The sequence below is a fragment of the Cetorhinus maximus genome, chromosome 2 (assembly GCF_964194155.1).
Source record: "Cetorhinus maximus chromosome 2, sCetMax3.hap1.1, whole genome shotgun sequence".
Classification (NCBI taxonomy): Eukaryota; Metazoa; Chordata; class Chondrichthyes; order Lamniformes; family Cetorhinidae; genus Cetorhinus; species Cetorhinus maximus.
In genome coordinates, this window is record NC_135880.1 from 40139888 (window position 1) to 40163199 (window position 23312).

General features: G+C 46.4%; 1 protein-coding gene across 4 annotated transcripts in view; it reads right to left on the bottom strand.

Annotated features, from left to right (window-relative positions):
* sv2ca (synaptic vesicle glycoprotein 2Ca) overlaps window positions 1–23312 on the bottom strand; it is a 181340-nt gene that overhangs the window by 78462 nt on the left and 79566 nt on the right. For 3 of the 4 annotated variants that reach the window (XM_078563556.1, XM_078563540.1, XM_078563549.1), the window contains exon 3: window positions 22491–22642. In XM_078563556.1, the coding sequence (XP_078419682.1) occupies window positions 22491–22642 (152 nt within the window). Of the gene's footprint in view, window positions 1–341; window positions 361–22446; window positions 22643–23312 lie in introns of all 4 variants that reach the window. The other variant, XM_078563530.1, reaches the window with a different exon arrangement.

Genomic DNA, 23312 nt, shown 5'->3' on the forward strand with positions numbered 1-23312 from the left:
AGAGTTAATAATAAATTAATAAATTGATTAAGCCTGACTATTTGCCCATTTCTCAAGGTATGGGCAGAGCAGTGGCAAATGGAATTTAATCCTGAGAAATGTGAGGTGATGCATTTTGGGAGGACTAACACAGCAAGGGAGTACACAATGAATGGTAGGGCCTAAGAAGTACAGAGGATCAGAGGGACCTTGGTCTACATGTCAATAGATTCCTGAAGGCAGCAGCACAGGTAAGGTGGTTAAAAAGGCATATAGGATACTTGTCTTTATTAGCCAAGGCATGGAATATAAGAGCAGGGAGGTTATGCTGGAGCTGTATAAAGTGCTAGTTAGGCCACAGCTGGAGTACTGTGTGTAGTTCTGGTCATCACACTATAGGAAGGATGTGATTGCACAGGAGAGGGTGAAGAGGAGACTCACCAGGATGTTGCCTGGGCTGGAGCATTTCAGCTATGAAGAGAGACTGGATAGATTAGGGTTGTTTTCCTTAGAGCAGAGAAGGCTGAGGGGGTACCTGACAGAGGTATACAAAATTATGAGGGGCATAGATAGGAAGAAACTTTTCCCCTTAGCGGAGGTGTTAATAACCAGGGGGCATAGATTTAAGGTAAGGGACAGGAGGTTTAGAGGGGATTTGAGGAAAAAAATTTTCTCCCAGAACATGGTTGGAATCTGGAACACACTGCCTAGTGTGTAGAGGCAGGAACCCTCAGAACATTTAAGAAGTATTTAGATGAACATTGAAACACCATAGTATACAGGGCTATGGGTCAAGTGCTGGGAAATGGGATTAGAATAGATAGGTGCTTGATGGCCAGTAGGGACACAGTGGGCCGAAGGGCCTGTTTCTGTGCTGTATAACTCTATGGCCAGAATTTTACCTTCGGCGTGCGGGCGCACGCCCGAGTGTAATATGACGCGTCCCAATGTAATCGTGCGCTCACATGATATTTCGTTCGGCAGGCACACGCCAGTCGGCTGCGCGCCCTAAGGGTCGGCGGGCAGGCAAAAAGGCCAAGTGGCCTTTACATTTTTTAGGAAACCTCATCCACAAGTGGGATGAGGTTTCCTAAAGCTAATAGAATTTAAATAAAAACTTTATTTTGAATTTAAAAACATGTGTCATCTCATGTGACACAGTCACATGAGGGGACATGTTTCATTGAATTTTTATTGTCTTTCATAATTTTTTTAACAAGCGGTTCAATCTCCGTGAGGCAGCTCCGTGCCTCGGGGAGGTTGAAGCGCTCTTTCACGCACATGCGCAAACTGCGCGCCAGGCCCGCTCTCCCTCCTCCTCGTGCCCGCACAGGCAGCACTCAGCGCTGCCGCTCGCGATCCACTGAGGGTGGGCCTTAATTGGCCCGCCCGCGTGTAATCGCGGTGCGGTGCCAATCGCAGGCGGCCGTCGGCTTCCCGGCCGCCCTCGCCCACTCTTGCCAAGCCCACTAGACGAGGCAAAAATTCTGGCCTATGACTCTATGTATCAGAGATTCTTCACAGAGGTTTCTCTGCCTGACTGATCATTAGATCATGCAATGGGTAAGAGCTCATAAAAGATCATATTTAATATAATCTTGTTGGAAGGAGCAGACTCATGGGCCAGGATTTTCCCCTCGGCGATCTGGGGGCGGGGCTCGCTCGCCGAGGGGAAAATGACACGGGATGATGTCGGGAGGAATCCCCAACATCATCCCAGGCCATTTAAATCTTAAGGAAGGCGGGAGGGACAGCGAAATCAGCTGTCTGCCCGCCGACCTGTCAATGGCCAATTGAGGCCACTGACAGGATAATTAAGATAATTAAATACCTGCCCGTCCAACCTTAAGGCTGGCGGGCAGGCCAGGAGCCCCAGCGGCCTGTAGATTACCGGCGGGGTGAAGTTTCATTACCATTTTGTAAAAATTCAATAAATTTTATGAGTTTGTTATCAACATGTCCCATCTCGTGTGACATTGTCACATGAGGGGGACATGTTAATAATTTTTAAATGTCTCTATTTTTTGACTTTACTTACCTTTCACTAAACTCCCTGAGACAGGTCTTTGCCTCAGGGAGCAGTGTGCTCTTTCGCGCACTTTGACAGATGGGGAATCCCTCCCCCCACCGCACGTGCTTCCTGTTGGGCAGGCCGCTGGGCAGGCCTTAATTGGCCCACCCGCTCAAAATGGTGGTGGGACCCGTTTCGGCGGTGGGGGTCGGCTGCCTGCCTGCCGCCGAGCCGGTGGGGCCCACCCGCCCACCAAGGGCAAAATTCTGCCCGTAGTCCATATGGCATTTGCTTAGCTCACCTTGAATTTCTTGATCTTGTTAATAATATAATACTTCATGTATTTTGGCAGGGTGAAACCATTATCCTATTTTACAAACATGTTCCTTGTGACGTGAGCTATTCTACCTCACATTTTTTCCAACATGATACATACTTTCCTTCATGAAAATCTATTAGGCCAGAATTTTCTCGTTGGCGTGAGGGGCCGGGCCACGCATGAAATGACGCGTGGAGACGTCGGGAAATCATCTTGACGTCTCCACGCGCCATTGCGATATTTAGGTGGGCGGGCGTGCGATGTTCTCCGATGCGCGCTGCCATTAATTAATGATTTTCTTAAGGCCTTTGAGGCAGCAATTGTTGGAGATTTTTCGGGTCCGTGCGATCTTCAGGACGTCTCACGGGCAGGCCACATTTGTATAAACCTCATCCACAGGCGGGATCAGAGGGGTGAGTGGGGTCGTGAGTGTTATTTGTCAAACATTTAATTGTGAAAGTTACTGATACTTGCCTGTGTGAGCATGAATTCTTCAAAACTCTTCACAGCTGCTTGGGCAGGAGTAACAGCCTTCAGGTCAGGACTCTTAAGTAAACATCATTTCTGGGGCCTTGCTGGTTTCAGGAAGCCTTTCCTTAACCTGGGAATGGGAGTTGTGCTCTCCACTGGAGGCACCTCCTCTGAGGAGGAAGGGAGGGCCAGGAGGGGGAGGAGGCCAGGAATCCATATTCAGCCTCCATGGGAGCCACCTTTGGGAGGACCAGGCGCAGGGCCAACAAGAAGTCCAAGACGGAAGGAGACACAGAAGATGCCACTATCCTGCTGCCAGGGTATACAGGTGGCGAAGCAGCTACAATATGTTTGAGGTGCAGTACCGAAGGAGGCTCCATCTCTCAAGGGAGACAATCACCTCCATTTGTCAGATGATAGGCCCTGAGATCTGTGCCAATTGTGTGGGTGGGCACCCCATGCCAGTGGCGTTGAAGATCATGGCTGCCCTCAACTTCTATGCTTCTGGCTCTTTCCAGAGATTGGAGGGTGATCTTTGCGGAGTCTCCTAATCAGCTGTCCACACTTGTGTCAAGCAAGTTACAGATGCTCTGTTCAGGCGTGCATTGACCTTCATCCACTACCGCTGGGACGAGGCCAGCCAGACACAGCGGCCATGGCTGGGTTCCCCTGCGTCCAGGGTGCAATCGACTGCACACATGTGGCCATCAAGACGCCAGCAAGTGAGCCTGGTTCCTTCGTCAACAGGAAGGGCTTCCACTCCATGTACGTGCAGATAGTGTGTGACCACAGGATGCTGATTCTACAAGTCTCGTGCAAGGTACCCTGGCAGCTCCCAAGACGCTTACATCTTCAGACACTCGCAGATTCCGGGGCTCTTCAGTGCTCCAGCCCGGCTGGATGGATGGCTGTGAGAGGTGGGCCCTCTGCCTTCTCCTGAAAAGGAGAGAGGAGCATTGATTAGTCCACCCTGTACCTGGTTTCCCATCACATCCCTGCCACTCCAACCAGAGTGGGACATTGCAGGGCTCCAGTGAATCGTCACCCTGCAGCCACCGCACACTCACACCAAGAAGCCAAGGCTGACCCCCCCTTGTCCACATGCTGCCTCCATCACATTTGGCACCACACGATCTAACCTTGCAAAGCAAAGATGCACAAGCACGTGGAACGTCAAGGGCAGCAGATGGATGGGTGCTCCGCCACCTAGAAGCTCCTCTCCCAGTCAGTCAGCAGCCTGACTCTGACATGTTTCCCAGTTCCAGCACTGTGCCTAGGTGCAGATCCTTGAGGTCGCCCCCAAAACAGCACTGTGGGTGTAAGTCTACCACATGCAGCGGATACAGAACCCAGCTCAGCACAACCCTCTCAGGGTGAATTAGGTATGGGCGATATTTGCTGGCCCACCCAGCGAGGGAAACAGGCCATGAAGGACTCAATGCTGTAACTGCACTCAGAGTTGGGGGGGTGGTGGGGTGGAGGCATTAAGTGACCAGAGGTATTAACTGACCTCTGCCAACTTGGTACTCACCCTTCCCAAGCACAAGAGGTCGTTGAATCGCTTGGGGCACTGGACCCATATGCGTCGCACCACGTCATGGGAGCTGACTATCTCGGCCACCTCCTCCCAGGCACATCTGGTCAGTTGGGGGGGGGGGGGGGGGGGGGGGTGGCGGGTGGGGGCTCCTCCTCCTGTCCCTCGGAATGAGGACCTCCTGCCACACTGCCACCTCCTCCAGGAGGGCAGCTAGGCACTCATCGGAAAACCGAGGAGCACACTGCCCCGCTGCTCTACCCTCCTGCCTGGCCTGCTCTCCAGCAGTGCTCTGGCAAGCCGTTCTACTGGCCATTGTGATGGGCCTTTGCAAGAGAAATCCCAGCCAGCTCCCTCTGACTTTCAAAGTCATCGCAATTGCTTAATCTCCAACCATCAAAACCTACTGACAAAGAAGCTTAATTGAACCAGACATATCAACACCATGGCTCCTGAGCAGTGCAAAGGCTGGCAAGTAAAAATTGCCCTCAGATCCCAATAATGTCATTGCCAAATGTTCAAAATGTTGGTGGGACTGGAGTTCTTGGGAGAGAAAGATACTGGGTCACTGCAAGAGAAAGTTAGAAAAATAATAAGCAGAGTTGATTTATGCTGGAACTGAGAGTGGCACAAAGAGTTTGAGTATTCCTGCAAGAAAAGACCAGATACTCTGAGAAAATGCTTCATTTTCATTGAGTTTGGTTAGAAATGCAAAGAACTATATCATCCTCCTCTTTCTTCAGTCGTTAGCAGGATTTTTCCATTTAAATTTTACTATTCGTTTTAGTTATTTTTTGCTTATTTGCCCTAACCCTTGCATCAATTCCTATCTGAAGTAGCTATGGATCTGCTGCAGTAGCTCCCAGGACATGTGTCTCAGTCACCTCATAACAGAGGAGGTGTGCGCATGCTGAGAGAATGTGTGTGAGCAGCCTCTTTTTAATTTATCTGTGGGATTTTTTTCTATGTCCTGGTGGTGAAGCATGCATGCTCTACTCAACATTTCCTCGAATGACCCGGGTGAGGTTTGAGGAAATGCAGACGCATCTGTGTTTTACCAATCCTTTGTGTAAGATGTTTTAAAAAACTGCATATATATGCTACTTTTCATAACCACTGGACATTTCAAAGCACTTTACAACCAATGAAGTACTTATGAAGTGCAGTCACTATACGCAGCTGTCAGTTTGTGCACAACAAAGTCCCACAAACAGCAAGGTGATAATGACCAGATAATCTGTTTTTTGTGATGTTGGTTGAGGAATAGATTTTGCTCAGGACACCAGCGATAACTCTGCTGCTCTTCTTCACAATGGTTCCTTGGGATCCTTTGTGCGCACCTGAGTAGGCAGATGGACCCTCGGTTTAACACCTCATCTGAAAGACGGCAAATGGAGCACACCTTTAGCACAGCACAGAAGCATCAGCCTTGACTTTTATGCTCAAGTCTTGGAGTCGGTCTTTAACCCAGACCTTGTGACTCAGAGGCAAGAGTGCTAACGACTGACTCAGAGCATAACAATTGTTCACATTACTGTTCTCCAGCTAGTGACTCCAGTATAAACACCCCTGTACAACAAAGTCTTTGCTCTGTCCCGGTGTTACTTTGCAACCAGTAGCTCTGAAAAATACTAAACCTTGTTAGACTTCATATCTCTTTTCCATTTACTTGCCTTCCCTTCTCTATAAGGCCATTTCCAAATGGCTTGAAAATACAAGAGGGAGGGAACTTGCAGACATAACGTGATTTACAATATGCAACAGCACCATCTGCTGGAAGGAAGAAAGTCCAGAACAAATAAAAATTAATTCTTTACCTGCCCTGATGCCTGCTACATTAGTAATTGGACTGTTAATAGAGTCTCCCAGATCAGCATGATCCCAGATTTAATCTCAGTCTGTGCTGAAGTAACTGATTTTGGCTGGAATGGTGGTTGGGGTGATGCAATTAGCCTCAGCAGTCTTAAACTAGGGAGGGAAACAATTAACCAGTATTTTAGCTGCGATTCACTATCCCCTGCTAAAAGGTACGAGTGCATGCATTTATATGAGTGCATGCATGTCTGGGAAGGATTGAAGTTGGCTGCAATGATTTCCCCTCATGGCTCAATAGCCAACCAATAATCATCATTAGGCCTCATGCATGAAGGCTGGAATTTAATCTGAGACGCGGGTCCCAATGGCGGAAGTGAAATTGTGCTCGATGTCCGCTTGTGTGTCGGAGTCTAACGCGCACGGTTTCTAATGTTAATTTTAAAGGGAGGGTGGCAAACACGTGGGGCATGAGTGATCATGTGGTGGGGGCAGACAGGGAGTGGCCAAACCCACTGTCAGTGATTGCAGTGTAGCTCCGGGCAGGCTATAAAACAGCCCCCAGGACAAGCATGCAGGCAGGGAGCAGGTCAATTGGAGGACAAATCTTGCAGATTTGGAAGCATATCATCAGAAAGCCAAATCTTCATCCCTCTTTGCAGCTCTAAATCTACTACCCCCATCATTCACCCCCTCAACATTCTATATCATCTCCTGGGAACCCCCATCACTTTCGCCTCCCACATCACCCTAGCCGCTACCGACAGTCCGGGCCCACGAACCCTTCCCTGCTCCCCTCACTTTTTCCTCAGTGTTGAACCACTCGCCCCTGAATGGACCATCTCCCCTGGTGCACGCCACCTTTAACCAGCCGTAAGTCAAGCAGCACAAGATTCCCATTAGCCGCTGACTTAATCTTCAAGGCCTGGCCTAATTTGGAAAAGTTGTGGTTTGATGAGTATTCATGACATGCAGCTGTGGGGAAAAGAGGTTCCCGCCACTGGGCGCCGAGAATCCTGAGCCGACTTAATCCCTTAAACTCAACCCGCTGTCGGGAAGCCGAGATTTTGGGTCCCGCCTGATTAAGTTGCTCTGCCCGCCATGATTCCCACTTAAATGGCCACATTAAATACTGCCTGAAGGGCAGCCACTTGGGTGAGGTACTGTGGGAAGGCTGGGAGTGTGAAGCCGAACTGTGGTATTAATTAGCACCTCACAGAGAGCAACAGATGAAAACTGACAGAAAAACAAACTGGAGAAAAAAACTGTCTCATATTTCAGTGCACATATATCGATGATGTGAAAACTGCACACAAACCTTCTTAATGGGACATAATTAGACTGTCATTAGGGTATGGCACTTTGTCAGAATTTGGTACTACATGGGATGACCTGCAGAGAGAAACTGGTTCATCTGGAGAGAACACTGACATTTATTGATGTTCCTTTATCACATAGAACATCTGTTGGCCAAGCATGAAGTGATATTGTGTTGACAGGTTACTGGTAGTCAGGGGAAGCATTGTGGCTTCCTCTTGCGCTCTCCAAACAAAGAAAAATGGACGACATATTGGTCATAATGGAAGGGGAGTGAAAAAAATACACAGGAAACTATGCAATGAGTGATAAATCAAATAAAAACTGACTGCGATGCAGCAAGTGGTAATACCATCATCCTCCCAGTCAGCAGATTTTGAGTTTGAATCCGTGGGTGCTTGTCACCCAAACCTTTTCCACCTCATCAATGGCTTTTAAACTAAATTGCAAAATAGCATCAAATGCAAATATCGCAATAAGTCAGGAAGAAAAAAAGAGTAACACTGAGTGCTTATCCCACTTGAAACACTCTCCCCCAAGCCCCCATTCTCCAGTCTCCATCTCTCTCTCCCATCCCCCATTCCCCATCTCTCTCTCTCTCTCTCTCTCTCTCTGTCCCCGTCTCCATTCCCATCTCCTTCTCATACAAGCATACGAATTAGGAACAGGAGTAGGCCACTCAGCCCCTCGAGCCTGCTCCACCATTCAGTAAGATCATGGCTGATCTTAATGTAACCTCAACCCCACATTGCTGTCTAACCCTCTAACCTTTCACCCCCTTGTTAATGAAGAATCTATCTAACTCTGCCTTAAAAATGCCCAAAGACTCTGCTTCCACCACCTTTGAGGAAGAGAGTTCCAAAGACTCAAAGCCCTCTGATAGAAAATTCTCCCCTCATTTCTGTCTTAAATGAGCGACCCCTTATTTTTAAACAGTGACCCTTAGTTCTAGATTCTCCCACAAGAGGAAACATCTGCTCCACATCGACCCTGTCAAAACCCCTCAGGACCTTAAAGGTTGCGATCAAGTCCCTCTTAATCTTCTAAATTCCAGTGGTTACAAGACTAACCTGCCCAGCCTTTCCTCATAAGACATTTCGCCCATTCCTGGTATTAGTCTAGTAAACCTTCTCTGAACTGCTTCTAACACATTTACATCTTTCTTTAGACAAGGAGACCAGTACTGTACTCAATACTCCAGATGTGGTCTCAGCAATGCCCTGTACAAGTACTCCCTACTTTTGTAATCAATTCCCCTCACAATAAATGCTGACATTCTATTAACTTTCCTTATTACCTGCTGTACATGCATACTAAACTTTTGTGATTCATGCATTATGACACCCGGATCTCTCTGAATCTCGGAGCTTTGCAATCTCTCTCCATTTAGATAATAAGCTTCTTTTTTTCCCTTCTGCCAAAATGAACAATTTCACATTTACCCACATTATACTCCATTTTCCAGATCTTTGCCCACTCACTTAACCTATCTATGTCACATTGCAGCCTCCTTACATCCTCTTCACAATTTACTTTTCTACCTATCTTTGTGTCGTCAGCAAATTTAGCAACCATTCCTTCGGTCCCTTTGTACAAGTCATTTATATAAATTGTAAAAAATTGAGGACCCAGCACTGATCCCTTTGGCACATAACTTGTTACATCCTGCCAATCAGAAAAGGGTCCATTTATGCCAACTCTCTGCTTCCAGTTAGATAGCCAATCTTCTAGCCATGCCAATATGTTACCCCCTACACCATGAGCTTTTATTTTCTGCAATAACCTTTGATGACACTTCATCAAATGCCTTCTGGAAATCTAAGTATAGTACATCCACCGGTTTCCCTTTATCCACAGCACATGTGACTCCGTCAAAGAACTCCAATAAATTGGTTAAACATGATTTCCCTTTTACAAAACCAGGTAAAACCAGTGCTTGCTATAACATCTTTAGTAATAATTTCTAACATTTTTCCTATGACAGATGTTAAGCTAACTAGCCTGTAGTTTCCTGCTTTCTGTCTCCCTCCCTTCTTGAATAAAGGAGTTACATTTGCTATTTTCCAATCTAATGGAACCTTCCTCAAATCTAGGGAATTTTGGAGAATTAAAACCAGTACATCAACTATCTCACCTGATGTCATCGTGAAGCAGGCCTGTAAAACAGGTCAGCAGTCCACTTGCTTGAAACAGGTGTAGTGCTGCTTTACTGTGCGAATCGGAGTCCTACACTGGTTGTAGATCCAGTGCTTGGGCAGATTAGGAACCCTTTTACCATATGGACTGCCTCTCAAGGGCAACTAAGGATGGGCAATAAATGCTGGTCTTGACAGTGACACCAATATCCGAAAAATAAAAAAGTTCTGGTTTCCTCCAGGGTCTTCATTAACCCCTGATTTCAGCCACTAAAACATCCACTCCCGAATACATGGTAAAAGAATGAAGACATTTAAGCGGAAGTGTGCTTGTAGGCTACCTTCAGAGTCAAGATCCCTTCAAAATATTTCCATTATCTATCCAGAGATTTTTTGTTAAATTATACGTTTACGGAGTGTAGTCATCATTGGCTAGGCCAGCATTTATTGCCCATCCTTACTTGCCCTTGAGAAGGTGGTGGTGAGCTGCCTTCTTGAACCACTGCAGCCCATGTGATGTAGGTACACCCACAGCGCTGTTAGGGAGGGAGTTCCAGGATTTTGACTCAGCGACAGTGAAGGAACAGCGATATATTTCCAAGTCAGGATGGTGAGTGACTTGGAGGGGAACCTCCAAGTGGTGGTGTTCCCACGTGTCTGCTGCCCTTGTCCTTCTAGATGGTAGTGGTCGTAGGTTTAGAAGGTTCTGTCTAATGAGTCTTGGTGAGTTTCTGCAGTGCATCTTGTTGATGGCACACACTGCTGCTACTGTGCGTTGGTGGTGGAGGGAGTGAATGTTTGTGGAAGGGGTGCCGATCAAGCGGGCTGCTTCGTCCTGGATGGTGTCAAGATGCTGCTCAGAGATTCTCACTCCACTAGCAGAGCTATGTACAGAGCTTTGGTGAGACCACACCTGGGGCAGAAATCTGCGCTGAGCGGGCGGGCACGCACACGACCCGCTCAAGCATAAAATGACGCGTGATGATGCCGAGCGAGCGACCTGACATCATTGTGTACTTGCACGATATTTCAGTCGGTGGGCGCCCACCGACAATTAACAGGCCTATTAAGGCCCTTAAAGTAATAATTGACTGAAATTCTTCGCTGCCCGTCCAACCTTACCGTTAGCGGGCAGGTGAAAAGGCCAAGCGGCCTTTGGATTTTTTAGGAAACCTCACCCGCGGGAGGGATGAGTTTTCCAACAGCAATTAAATTAAAATAAATTAAACTTAATAAATTAAAATTAAATAAAAATTTTAAAATTCAGTTCATAACATGACCCTGCTCATGTGGCCATTAATTAGCCAGCCAGCGTGAAATCGATGTCGGGGCCTGATTGCAGGCGGCGATCAGCTTCTCGACCGCTCCTGGGCCCGCCCACTGTGCCCACCAGACAAGGTAAAAAGCCTGGCCCTGGAGTACTGTGTACAGTGTTGGTCTATATATTTAAGGAAGGATGTACTTGCCTTGGAGGTGGGGCAGCAAAGGTTCACTTGATTGGTCGCTGGGATGAGAGGGTTGTCCAATGATGAGAGGCTGAGTAAATTGGTTCTATACTCACTGGGGTTTAGAAAAATAAATAATCTTATTGAAACATACAAGATTCTGAAGAAGCTTAGACAGTGCAGATGCTGAGGTTGTTTCCCCTGTCTTGGGAGTCTAATACAGGGACACAGTTTTAGGATAAGGGGCTGATCATTTAGGACTGAGATGAGGAGAAACTTCTTCACTCAAAGTGCTGTGAGTCTTTGGAATTCTCTATCCCCAGGGGCTATTGTTGAATAATTTAAGACTGAAATAGAGGGCAGAATTTTGCCCTTGGTGGGCAAGTGGGCCCCACCGGCGCGGCGGTGGGCGGGCGGGCAGCTGACCCCCGCTGCCGAAACGGGGCCCACCGCCATTTTGAGTGGGCAGGCCAATTAAGGCCTGCCCAGCGGTCTGCCCGACAGGAAGCGCTATGCGCTATGCGCTTCCTGTGGGGCGGGGGAGGGAATCCCCAACTGTCAAAGTGCGCGAAAGTGCGCACTGCTCCCTGAGGCAAAGTCTGTCTCTCAGGGAGATTACTGACAGGTAAAAGAACACCAAAAATAGAAAAATATTAAAATTATTAACATGTGAAAATGTCAATGAGATGGGACATGTTAATTAGAAACACATTAACTTTATGACACTTTTTAAAAACGGACATGAAACCTCATCCCGCCAGTGGATGAAGTTTCATGTATAATCAGGAGCCTGCTGGGGCTCCTGGCCTGCCTGCCAGCCTTAAGGTTAGACGGGCAGGGCCTTTAACTATTTTAATGAGCTTGTCAATGGCCTCAATTGGCCATTGACAGGTCGGTGGGCGGACAGCTGATTTCGCTGCCCGCCTGCCTTCCTAAAGATTTAAAGGGACCTGGATGACGTCGGGGATTCCTCCCGACGTCATCCCGCGTCATTTTCCCCTCGGCGAGAGGGCCCCGCCCCCAAATCACTGACGGGAAAATTCAGGCCAGAGAGATTTTTGGTTTCTCAGGGAATCAAGGGATATGATGAGTGGGCGGGAAAGTCGGGTTGAAACCGAAGGTCAACCATGATCGTATTGAGGGGTAGAGCAGGCTTGACAGGCTGTATGGTTTACTCCTGCTCCTATTTCTTATGTTCTTAACCGTTGCCCAACATGAAACTAGAGCCACCATTCCAAAAAGTGAATTTTCCACTTACATATCAGAATAGAACAAATTAGTCACAGTATTAAAAAAAGCACGTGCACAATAAAACTGAATAGCTCATGTTAGTAAATTGGATACAAGAAACACTTCATTCACAAATAATTTTCAGAGCCCCCATTTCAATGTTCCTGTCTCCTTTTCTTGTGCTAGCTATTGTCCTGTTTTCCCCTTGGACTGTTCCCAGGGCCGGAATTTTATGGCCCTGTCGAGGCGGGACCGGAGCTATAAAATGTGGCGAGCCATTCTAAACTCCACTGACTTTGGCAGGGCCATGAAATCCCGCTGTCGTAAAATTCCACCCCGGGGCAAGATTTTACCTTCGTCAGGCTGGCGCGTGCCCGCCCCGATTGGGCGCAAAATCACCTGCGATGAGGTCGGGTGAGCATCCCGTTACCATCACGCACTCTCGCGATCTTTCAGTTCACGTGCGCCCGAGGACAATCATGAAGCCTATTAAGGCCCTTAAGCAATTAATTAATTTGTATTTTTCGCTGCCCTTTCAACTGCTCGGTTGGTGGGCGAGCGAATAGGCCAGGCGGCCTTTGCATTTTTACGAAACCTCATCCTCGGGCGGGATGAAGTTTCCGACAGTAAATTAAAAACCAGAAAAAATTTTTGCCATCATTTCAAATATGCCCCTCTTCATGTGACTGAGTCACATGTGGGGGTATGTTTATCTCATCTTTATAATCTTTATTTGCCAGTGTCCAATTCTTCAGCTCCCTGAGGCAGCTATGTGCCCTCAGGGAGCTTTCAGCCTGCGCACCCCCTGCACATGCACAGACTTCCGCGCTCGCCCTCCTCCTGCCCCCACCCCAGTAGCGTTGAGCGTTTCAGCGTGCCTTTCACGCTGGCTGACCGTGAATTGGCCAGCCGACATGAAATCGTGGTGGGGGCCTGATTGCAGGCGGCAGTCTGTTTCGCGGCCGATCCTGGGCCTGCCCGCCAGGCCTGCCCGACAACTGGAAAATCCTGCCCCTGGTCTTTCTCTCAGTTCCTTCACATTTGCTTATGCTCTCTGCAACTGGCTGATCATGTTTCAGGGGGAAACTTTTCTCTGATACTTCTGTAACCGTGACACGTGGAAAACACAATTGGACAGAAGCCAATGTTATAATGAGCAATGAAATTAAAAGGTTTCCCCAGGATATCTTGAACAGCAATTGAAGACATGCAAAACCTATTTAAAAAATTCACTCAACTGAATTACAAAATAACACGTTTGATTGAACTTTGATGTCAGGCCCTCACACCTATGGCAAAAATGAGCTACATTTGGAAAGAATTTTGTAGTTGCTTTGATTGCCTTTATTTGTTCGGTCTCATTTTAAAGGACATTTTGCTGGGTTGTTCATTGACTATTGGATGTGATTATTTTAATCACCTCCATTTTTTTATTCATGTAATATTGTACTCCCGGCAACATAAGTATCAGTTTATGTAATAAATTCACCTCATACTTTGACGTGCATATGATCCAGGAATTGAGTTGTAAGCATTTTGATGACAGCACGAAGAACAGCAGGTGTAGAATGATCTAGAGGTTCAACATTAAAAGGGAGCTTCCCTCGTGGCTCATCAGGTAAATGCATCACAATGCAGGATTTTAAAAATTTGTTCTTGGACGTAATCAAAACAGGCATGGCCGCATTTATTCCCAATGCCTTCAGAAGGTGGTCGGTGGGCTTCCTTCTTGAACATAGGGATTATTTGGACCACTGAGTGGTATTACGAATGTGTCATATGACCATGAACATATGAAGATGATGACATCTTTATTTTTTAAAAGGAGCATAGAATATGGACAATTTACCTGGACAAAATGGACGCCGGGGGTTCAGGTGATCCTCTTGTGGTTTCTGCACAGACATGGACTAACTGATGACTAGACGTGTCTCTGGAAAGTCATTAAAATGTAAATGACCTTTTGGGGGACCTTCTATTGAAGAAAATTCAGGATACAACAGATCATTTGTGGAATGGACAGTTAGTATTATCTGGATGCTTACAGAAACTGAGATATACTTGCCGCCCAAACTTGGTGTCTGCAAACTTAAGATCCCACAAAGATAGGTGTGAAGGAAACCACTTTATCACAAGAAGGTGCAAATGGCTGTCATTCATTCCCCATTGCTTTTGCCTTTAAATAATTTGTGTGGGTAATGGGAATATTGATTCTTTGGTCGTGTGACAGAAACTGACTTGAGGTAGCAACCCAGAGAAGTCAGTCTGAGGCAAGGATGTCAGAAGGGAGAGATCTTGGCCTAAAAAGGTTGAAGCTTTTCTTGTACTGGCGGGTTATAATTTTTACTGCAGGGGTTCAACCACAACGTTGGCTGGAAAAGCCAGAAGCCTGCTATTGCATGGATTAAACCACTGTGAGTTCATCACCAGAGGCCTTCAAACCACATTTTTCCTTCAGTGAACCAAATGAGAAGTTTAAGGCGTGCAATGCTTCTGATGGCCTTCCTGAAGAACTACCGTAATATTGACTTTTGGAACTTTAAGAAATCTAAATGCATGCTACATCTCTTGGAAGCAGCTTTTCTTGTGTGTGTATCTTCTGTGAATGTGGAGTGGGTGATTGTTGTGATTACATTTCGGGTGTTGTGAAATAAAACATTTCTTTTGAATTAAACTTACAAGAAAGCCTGTCTTGCGTCTTTTCTTAAAAGTCATATCCATCAACGGGTTGAAATACTCCTTCTCTAAAATACCTCTTGTTGCAGTCAGTCAAGATGTGGAAAAAGGGGGAAATTATCCCATATCTTTCCCCTGTCTGTAATAGTGGGCCATTTCAGGAGTCAATGATATTGGATAAGACCAAATTCAAACGTAGGTCAGACCAGGCAGGGACAATGGGTTCCATTTCATAAACCAGGTTAATGAGCCATTTGGGTTTTACGATGAACTAGCAGGTTTCGTGGTTGCTTTTATCCCTGGTGCCTGCCCCCAAAATGACCCGATTTATTGAATTCAATTTCACAACTTGCCACTGGTGGGTGGGATCACAGCCTCTAGTCCGGCACTATAGCCACTACATTACCAAGACACGCTCTGTGGTATTTGGTTCTTTGCTCTTTTTGCCACTATGTTAGGAAAAGGAGAAAAATCAGCCATGCTCCCAACTACTTGTCACTAACTAGTGATCCCTACTGGAAACGGCAAATTTGTAGACAGTGAATGAGGGCAGATTCTTTTCATGGGTGAAAAATCAATCGCCACTCATGGCTTCCACTCATGTATTAACAATGGCTGTGAGCTACGGCTGCCAGTCTCCGTGAAACTCTACTGCAACATGAGAAAAGAGAGCAGAAAAAGGAATACAAATTTTAATGCCTGAATTTATCCCCTGTCAGGTGTGCGCGATCGGCGAGCCTAGGAGTGGATGGGAAACAGGACCGTGATCGACCCCGATTTCACACTGGTTGGCCAATTAAGGTCTGCCTAGTATGAAACACGTCTTCTGAATGGTCAGGAAAGGCCAGGCGGGGGACTGTTGGGCACCGGTTCCAATGGTGACCCCACAGGTGCTTTAAAACTGACAAAGGCGGCTCCCTGAAGGCTGCCAGGGGAGAATCTTTAGAGTTGGTCCAGAGACTGGAACAATGGCCTCACCAGCGGCAGGAAATGTCAAGCGGGAGGGTAGGTCGGGTGGGCACTCGGCTCTTCATTTCTTGGATGAGTGCCTCGCGGTCCTCATGGAGGAGGTCAGTGTCAGGAGGGACACTCTCATACCCAAGAGTGGCAGGAGGAGGCCACCACACCTGACCAAAAAAGCCTGGGAGGAGGTGGCAGCGGAGGTCAGTAGCCATGGCGTTGTGAAGCGCACATGGGTGCAGTGCCACAAAAGGGTTCAACAACCTTCTGCACTCGGCAAGGGTGAGTACCGTGTTGGCATGGATCAGTGTGGAGAAGTGTTAAGGACTGGGCACCCCCCCTCCCCCATGGGGCTCAGGGGTGTTAGAGTCTGAGTGCCAACTGCCAATAATGCCAGAACTGGCCAAGGGGGTGAGCCCTGGCTGCTTGGCCTGAGTGCCTTGCAATTCGAGGGTCACGACTCGAATGTGCCCTGCAAGGTGTTCCTTGGGTGGGGTTGAGCAGGCTGCAATGATGCTGCAGGTAGAGAGTGGACAAATCAATGTTACTCTGTCCTTTCAGGAGAAGACAAGCCATAACATCATCGAGAGGCTAAGGACAGGTGGAGGGCCCCCAAACCTCCTAATCATGACGATGTATGAAATGGAACCCAGGTCCCCAGAACATTGCTCTGGGTCTCTGGATTTCTAGTCGAGCAACAATACCACTACAGCATCGCCTCCGCCATATCATTTTTGGCCTAATTTAATTTAAATCTAGTGCTTTATTTCTAAACTTTTGTCATATTTTAAGTTTACTCTTAAACTAAACTTCTGATGAAATTTTTTTCTTTCCTTTCCATATTTTTGTTTTAATTCTTTCACAATTATTTTGAAATCGATATTTCAAAAATTGTCATGGATGTTCTTACACTTCGCACTCGCTTCGCAACTCAAGCTACAAGAAACATTGAGGAATAATAAACTGGGGTTTGAATGACAACCTGGGCTTCCTTTATTCATCTCTTGCAGTTTCCAGCATCTGCTTCAAAACACTTGGATACACATCAGTGCTGCTTAGGTTCTTGAAATAATTTCAATTTTAGCTTTAGTGTCTTTTCACTATCTCAATTCATATATTAGTTCTAGGGTGCATAAAAAGGATAATGAGTATCTGCAGGCTATTTCTTAATGTGTACATTAGATCCAATACAAATCGTGTCTTCATCCAATGTCCACATAAAAACATAAATTGGGATTGGATTCATCCTTTATATTTACTTCACAATGATTTTGTAGTTTGTGCTTTGAACATCCTAAACTTTTTCAAAACATACTTAGGGCAGAATGTTACACCTTGTGGGGGACATGCACCCGACCTGATTGGGCATAAGATCGCGCGAGATGACATTGGGCAAACGTCCTGACATCATCCCGCACGCGAGCAATCTTCAGGTCGGCGGGCATGCGCAGGTATCAGAGCCACGCCTGCCAACAATTAAAAGGCCATTTAAGACCAATAATGGCAATTGTTCGTGATTTTTCGTTACCCATGTGATTTCGCACTCATCGCATGGGCAAAACGGGCAGGCGGGCAGCCCAGTTTTAATGAAACCTCATCCAAGGGCAGGATAAAAAGGGTCAACAGCATTGCCATTGTGAGTAGTGAGGAATTTAGGAAATAGTTTGCTGCTGGTTGCTTATTTCAACTTGACAGCTTCATCTCCGCTCTGAGCTTCATTCTTAGCACTTCCAGGCTTCACTTCAGGACTCACTGATGTCTCCAAGGCCCCCGGAGAATTTTGACCATGTGAACCCTTCCAAGTATCAGGCAGCCGTCTGTCACCCTGATAATGGTTCAACTTTGCTGTACAAAAAGTCACAAAGGAAATGATGCAGCGCTGATATTTTCTTTTAAGTGTACCTCAGTCTAACAGAAGAGGCCATAATTCAGATGCAAAACAACACAAAAGCAACAGTGTATGGATAATCAATTATGACACATTCCCTGCTAAATGGAAAATATGCCTTCAAAGAAACTGGATTACATACTAGGTTACGAGTATGATCCTTTCACCTCCAGACATGGTTTCAAATACAGCGCAGATGGCAGGGACGAAGAGTGTGTTCTTAAAGGATCCTAAGTAAAGTGCAATCAGTCACTTTCAACCTGGTTCCTAATCGTACACAGAACAAAGCTTCCTTCAAATTTCATAAAGTTAGCAAAACAAATGCCTTTGCCTTTAAGAGATTGTATTATCCTATCAAGCATCTGCAATGCAGGGAGCTTCTTAAAATAGATCAGACCATTATTGCCTAATACTTTGTTTCTTGTGACAAAACAGAGGCCAGATCACCACTATAAACTTATGGGTATACAGGATTCAGCATGAATAGAATTACCAAAAAAGGGTTTTTCAGGATCTTTCAGCCTGTCTGTGTTGCATTTTTCACATCTGTACCAACCCCAACCCATGCCCATCCCACCCCAGCCTCCATATGATTTCACAGGAATTGCATGTTGTTCTTCTGAAATGGCTTTAAGAAGAACAGAAGAAAATGGATCAATAAATGGAAATCCGATTCACGCATTGGGGAAACCCAAATCCAGAAGGGCCATTTGAAATCAGTGCTGAGTTCAAACAGACCACGTTTTCACTGGAGCAAGGTTTGTTTTCTATAGAATATGACTTACAATTTTTGAGAGTGGACATGAATGTGCTTAAAAGGTGAATAAGGTCTGTGGAATTGTCAAGCTGTTAAGTTACTAAAATCCCCTGCTCTTTAAATTTTGAAAGAAAAACAGCCAGATGTGTCTGAGTTGAAACAAACCAGTGCTTACAATTTCAATGGTTGTTTGTTGACATAAGTCTGAAGGTTATCAATATAGTATTATGACTGTTTGACTGCTTCTACAACCTGTCATTATCACGGTGGAAGGTTGTAATTTCACAGTTTAATTGCTAGCTCCAGGAGGTTATGAAGGGATTAGCTTTATTTGATGTGGAGCTATGAATACAAATTTGTTGTTATTATAGCAGATTAAGTACTTGAAGGTATTTAAATGTATTGAATGGGCTTTCATCAATGAGAGTGGTTTTTTATATAGTAAAGTCTATAATAGATACTTAGAACTTTATTTCATCTCAGCATGGCTCCTGACATCTGCACATAGTGGATACTGGGTGAGTTGACATGGATGGAGTAAGGACAAAGGGTGATGGGTGGGCAGCATTGTTTGACATGAGTTAGCAATAAGTTAGCATAGGGGCTATAAGGGTCCATGGTGATGTGGGGGGTTATGGGTTGGCATGGAGGATATGAGCAGCCATTGAGGTGGGTAGAGGGACATAGGTTGGCATGGGGGTTAGGAGGAGCCATGGGAGTGGGTGGGGGCATGAGTTGGCATGGATGGGGCATGGGGTTAGGAGTAGCCATGAGGGTGCTTGGGGGCATGAGTTGGCATGGATGGGGCATGGGGAATGGGCAGAAGGTGAGGCCTAGGAGGGCCTAACTGCCGTTATTACAACTGGGACAAAGATCCAGAGCACTGGGGCGGGCCTTTTAACCAGCCTGCCTGGGCACCTGGCAGCCCATGGCTGCCGCTGGCCTGTTTCTGAAGGCAGCAGGCCTGACTCCAGCACTCACCTGCACCCCTCAAATGAAAATGAAAACAGCCATTCAGGGCTGTTTCTCCCAAGGTATGTCAGCCGAGCCTGGAAATTTCCCAACTTTACGCGCCTCGCTCGGGAGCGAAAATCCCTGCCCAAATCTTAGTTCCCTGGAAGGCATTGTAACGGACCCCAGAGAAAACCATATTAATAATCCTCAGGTTGTATAACAGTGAGACAGCCTGTGCTTGTTCCTCCTGCCTGAACGTTCACTTCTACAGTTGCAATGCGGCTGATGCCTTTCAGTGCCTCTAAGTTGCTGTTTATGAGCAAAGAGGTACAAAGTAAGTATGTCACTGTTGCTTTGTTTGCCCCATCTGCCCATAAGGTCATTACAACCAGTTAACTGAATCAGGATTTTGTAGACTTTCACTTTTGTTTGATTTTAAAACCATGCCATTGGTGGCAGAAAGTATGTCACACAGTTATTCCTTATCAGATAACCTCTACTCGTAGTTTTGCTGGCAACATTGGAATAGACTCCAAATGAATGGTGCTCCCATGATTTATTTCTTATTATAATGCCGCTGTCACGAGATGGAAAAGATCAGATTAGGCCAGTAATTGGGCTTGGGGATTGTGGTGCACAATTTACCCGCTCCCATTCATAGCAATGCAGGCAACACACAAACTTCATACTGCTTGCTAATTTAACTGATTGTGGCATGCTGCCCTGCACGAAACATGCTGGAGAGTGGCAGTACATTTCAGCAGAGGGCCCAAGTTCATGTGAGGCTTAAAATTTGCCTCTCCCTGAACAGCACCTTCCAAACCTGCGACCGCTACCATCTGGAAGAGCAAGGGCAGCAGGTAGATGGGAACACCACCACCTGCAAGTTCCCCTCCAAGCCACTCATCACTCTGACTTGGAAATATATCGCCGATGCTTCACTGTCGCTGGGTCAAAATCCTGGAACTCCCTCCCTAACAGCACTGTGGATGTACCTACACCACATGAACTGCAGCGGTTCAAGAAGGCAGCTCACCACCACCTTCTCAAGGGCAATTAGGGATGAGCATTAAATGCTGGCCTAGCCAGCAACACCCACATTCCCTGAAAGAACAAAAAATAAACTACTTAAAGCAAGCCTGAACCTCTTAAAGGCAGGGTGCATTTTGCCTGTCGCAGCCACTGGAACTGGTTCAAGAAGAGCCGAGCAAGGAGTGGAAATATTGTAACAGGCCAGAGAGCAGACCCTTAAGTTCTCCGATACACCACTGAAAGCATTGGGGCAGGAAGTGGACAGGAGCAGAAAGTTTCTCTTCCCTGAGGGGGCCAGGAGGCAATGGAAACAGACTGCCACTGCTCCAGCAGGCCTAGCTCGAGAACCTGAATGTAGTGTCACGTTAAGTTCACAAGAGTGACCAATGTCAGTGAAAGCATCTTCTTACGCCATGTCCTTACAAATAAGTCACTAGCCTCCCACAGAGGACCACTTACCACCACCCCCTGCTTCATTCATCTACCAAGTCTCAATCAAGCATGACTCATACCCCATATTCATTGCCTCACCTCATCCTTACTCACTTAGCGTGCTGCAAGTCTCACACTCAGATCTCACAGCTCATATACCACCAGCTATTCAACTGTAGCAGGCATGTCACTCAAACATGTAGCACCACACTCACTGACACTCTTCCCTCTCTCTTGTAGGGCAAGATGGCAAATAATCTGAGGCAGAAATACCCGACAGGCAAGGCTGATGTCCTTACCCCATTGGAAGTAACAGTGCTGGTAATCTTTGGAGTGACCCACAACAAGGCCAGTGACAGGACTGAGACCAGAAGATGACAGAATGTTCTTACCTAATCCTCCTCACATCCCACCTCCCCCTCATCCCACAGTCTCTTCTGATTTACAAGCTGCAGAGGGTGTAAGCATCCATCTCTTGCATTCATCCCTTTTTTCACCCCAAGCCCACCCTTGTGCCTTTTCCCTTTCACGTACCCAAGAACTGGCACCTTGTCAAGAACTGCTGCAGGACCCTGAAGTGCAAGAGGAACAAGAGACTGATGAAGAAGAAATGCCATCACCAGATCTCATACTCACAGTCACTGGATCAGATACTGGCACTGTATGTACCTTAGATAGCATAGCAGTGGGATCTACTCGTGCTGGGCAGAATTTAATTGGCCACTTAAGGACCTCAATTGGCCTCCGTGAGGGAAGGCCGTCCTCTACCTTCCTCTGAATTGGAGAGGGTAGGGAAGGTGACAAGCATCCCACTCCCCACTTCCCTTCCCAATAATATGCACCAACAACACCTTGCCCCCTCCACCCCACCCCCATCTGCCTGGGGCTGATACTGCTGTCACCCTGGGACACTGGCAGTGGTGACTCTGTGGGGCACAAACCTGTTGTCCTCTCTCAGGATGACAGCGTCTGTTCTCCCACCACTGCCACTCTGCCAGTGCCCTTGCTGTTGCCTGTTAGCCAGCTAGTCTAAAATGCAGCCACCCATGCCAAGATGGTGCAGTCTGAAGCTGGGCCCTCAAGACCCAGAGCTGCTCAAGGGCATCTTGTAAGGTCATCTGCAGTGTCCCCCGGTGAAAGTCAGCAGTCTTCTGCTAGCCAAGCCAAGTCACTAGGGTAGCACTGTATTCGCCTGCTGTTCTATCCTTCCTGCCAAAATGGACAACCTCACATTTTCCCATTATACACCATCGGCCTAATTTTTGCTCACTCACTTAACCTATCTTTATCCCTTTGCAGACCCTCTGTATCCTCCTGACTCGACCACCAGTTTCAGCCACAGAACGGGTGCCTCCGGCTCCAAAACAATGTCCGAATCCAACTTTCTCAAATGCTCCCATTCTAACACAGTACAGGTTTGATCCTTGCATTTGGCACAAACTTCCTAAGACAGTCATCTTCCACCCAGTGCCAGGTAGTCAACCAATATTTAACAGTGTACTGGTGATTGGCGGCCTTCATTTGCTTTGTTCTCTTACCATAATGAGGGATGATGGCCCAAGCCATGGCAGATGCATAGATTCCTCCGATCATCCAGAACATGCAGAGCCAGCTCAAGTGCTCACCACGCTTTTCCCGGGCCAAGACTTCAGCAAAATAGGAAAACACAACTGGAACTGCTCCTCCAATCCTGGGTTAATAAGACAAAACAATATCTTAGATGTCATTGTGGATACCACTGTGATTTCTAAGCCTTTGTTTTCCCTTTTCATACACAGAAACAATAAAGTCGTTCGTGTCTGCAGAGTTCACGTGACAGCATTACTGAGGAATCTTAAGGTGAAATATGTTACAAAATTCAACACCACACCAAGCAGTGCTCTTTCAATAAGCAATGAATCACTACCCCCATCAAAACCACAATAGCTCAACACAATGTTTATAAGATGGATATAGTGTAATTTTTTCAATGTAATATTAATGAGTGGCAAAACTCAGCTGCCTGGCTAGAAACACTGCATTATTAAATATTTTACAGCATATTCCTGTATCCTCAAGGTGATTTTGTGCTATTCATTCCTGGGAAATTCAGTACCTAAAATGGGTTCAAAACACATTGATCAGAACAAACAGTAAATAGTTGACAAAATTGACATAAGATATTTATATAACAGAAGCAAATGCCTTAACCACCCTGTCTAAATAGACATTTCAAATTAGGAGTAGGAAAGAAAGTCAGGAGTAACTTTTCACCTAAGGGGTAATAGATTTGTGGAACAAATTACCAGAAAAAACAGAGAAGCCAACATATAAACAGGTCCAAGAGAGAATCAAGAGCTACATTAGCTCTGAATATCACA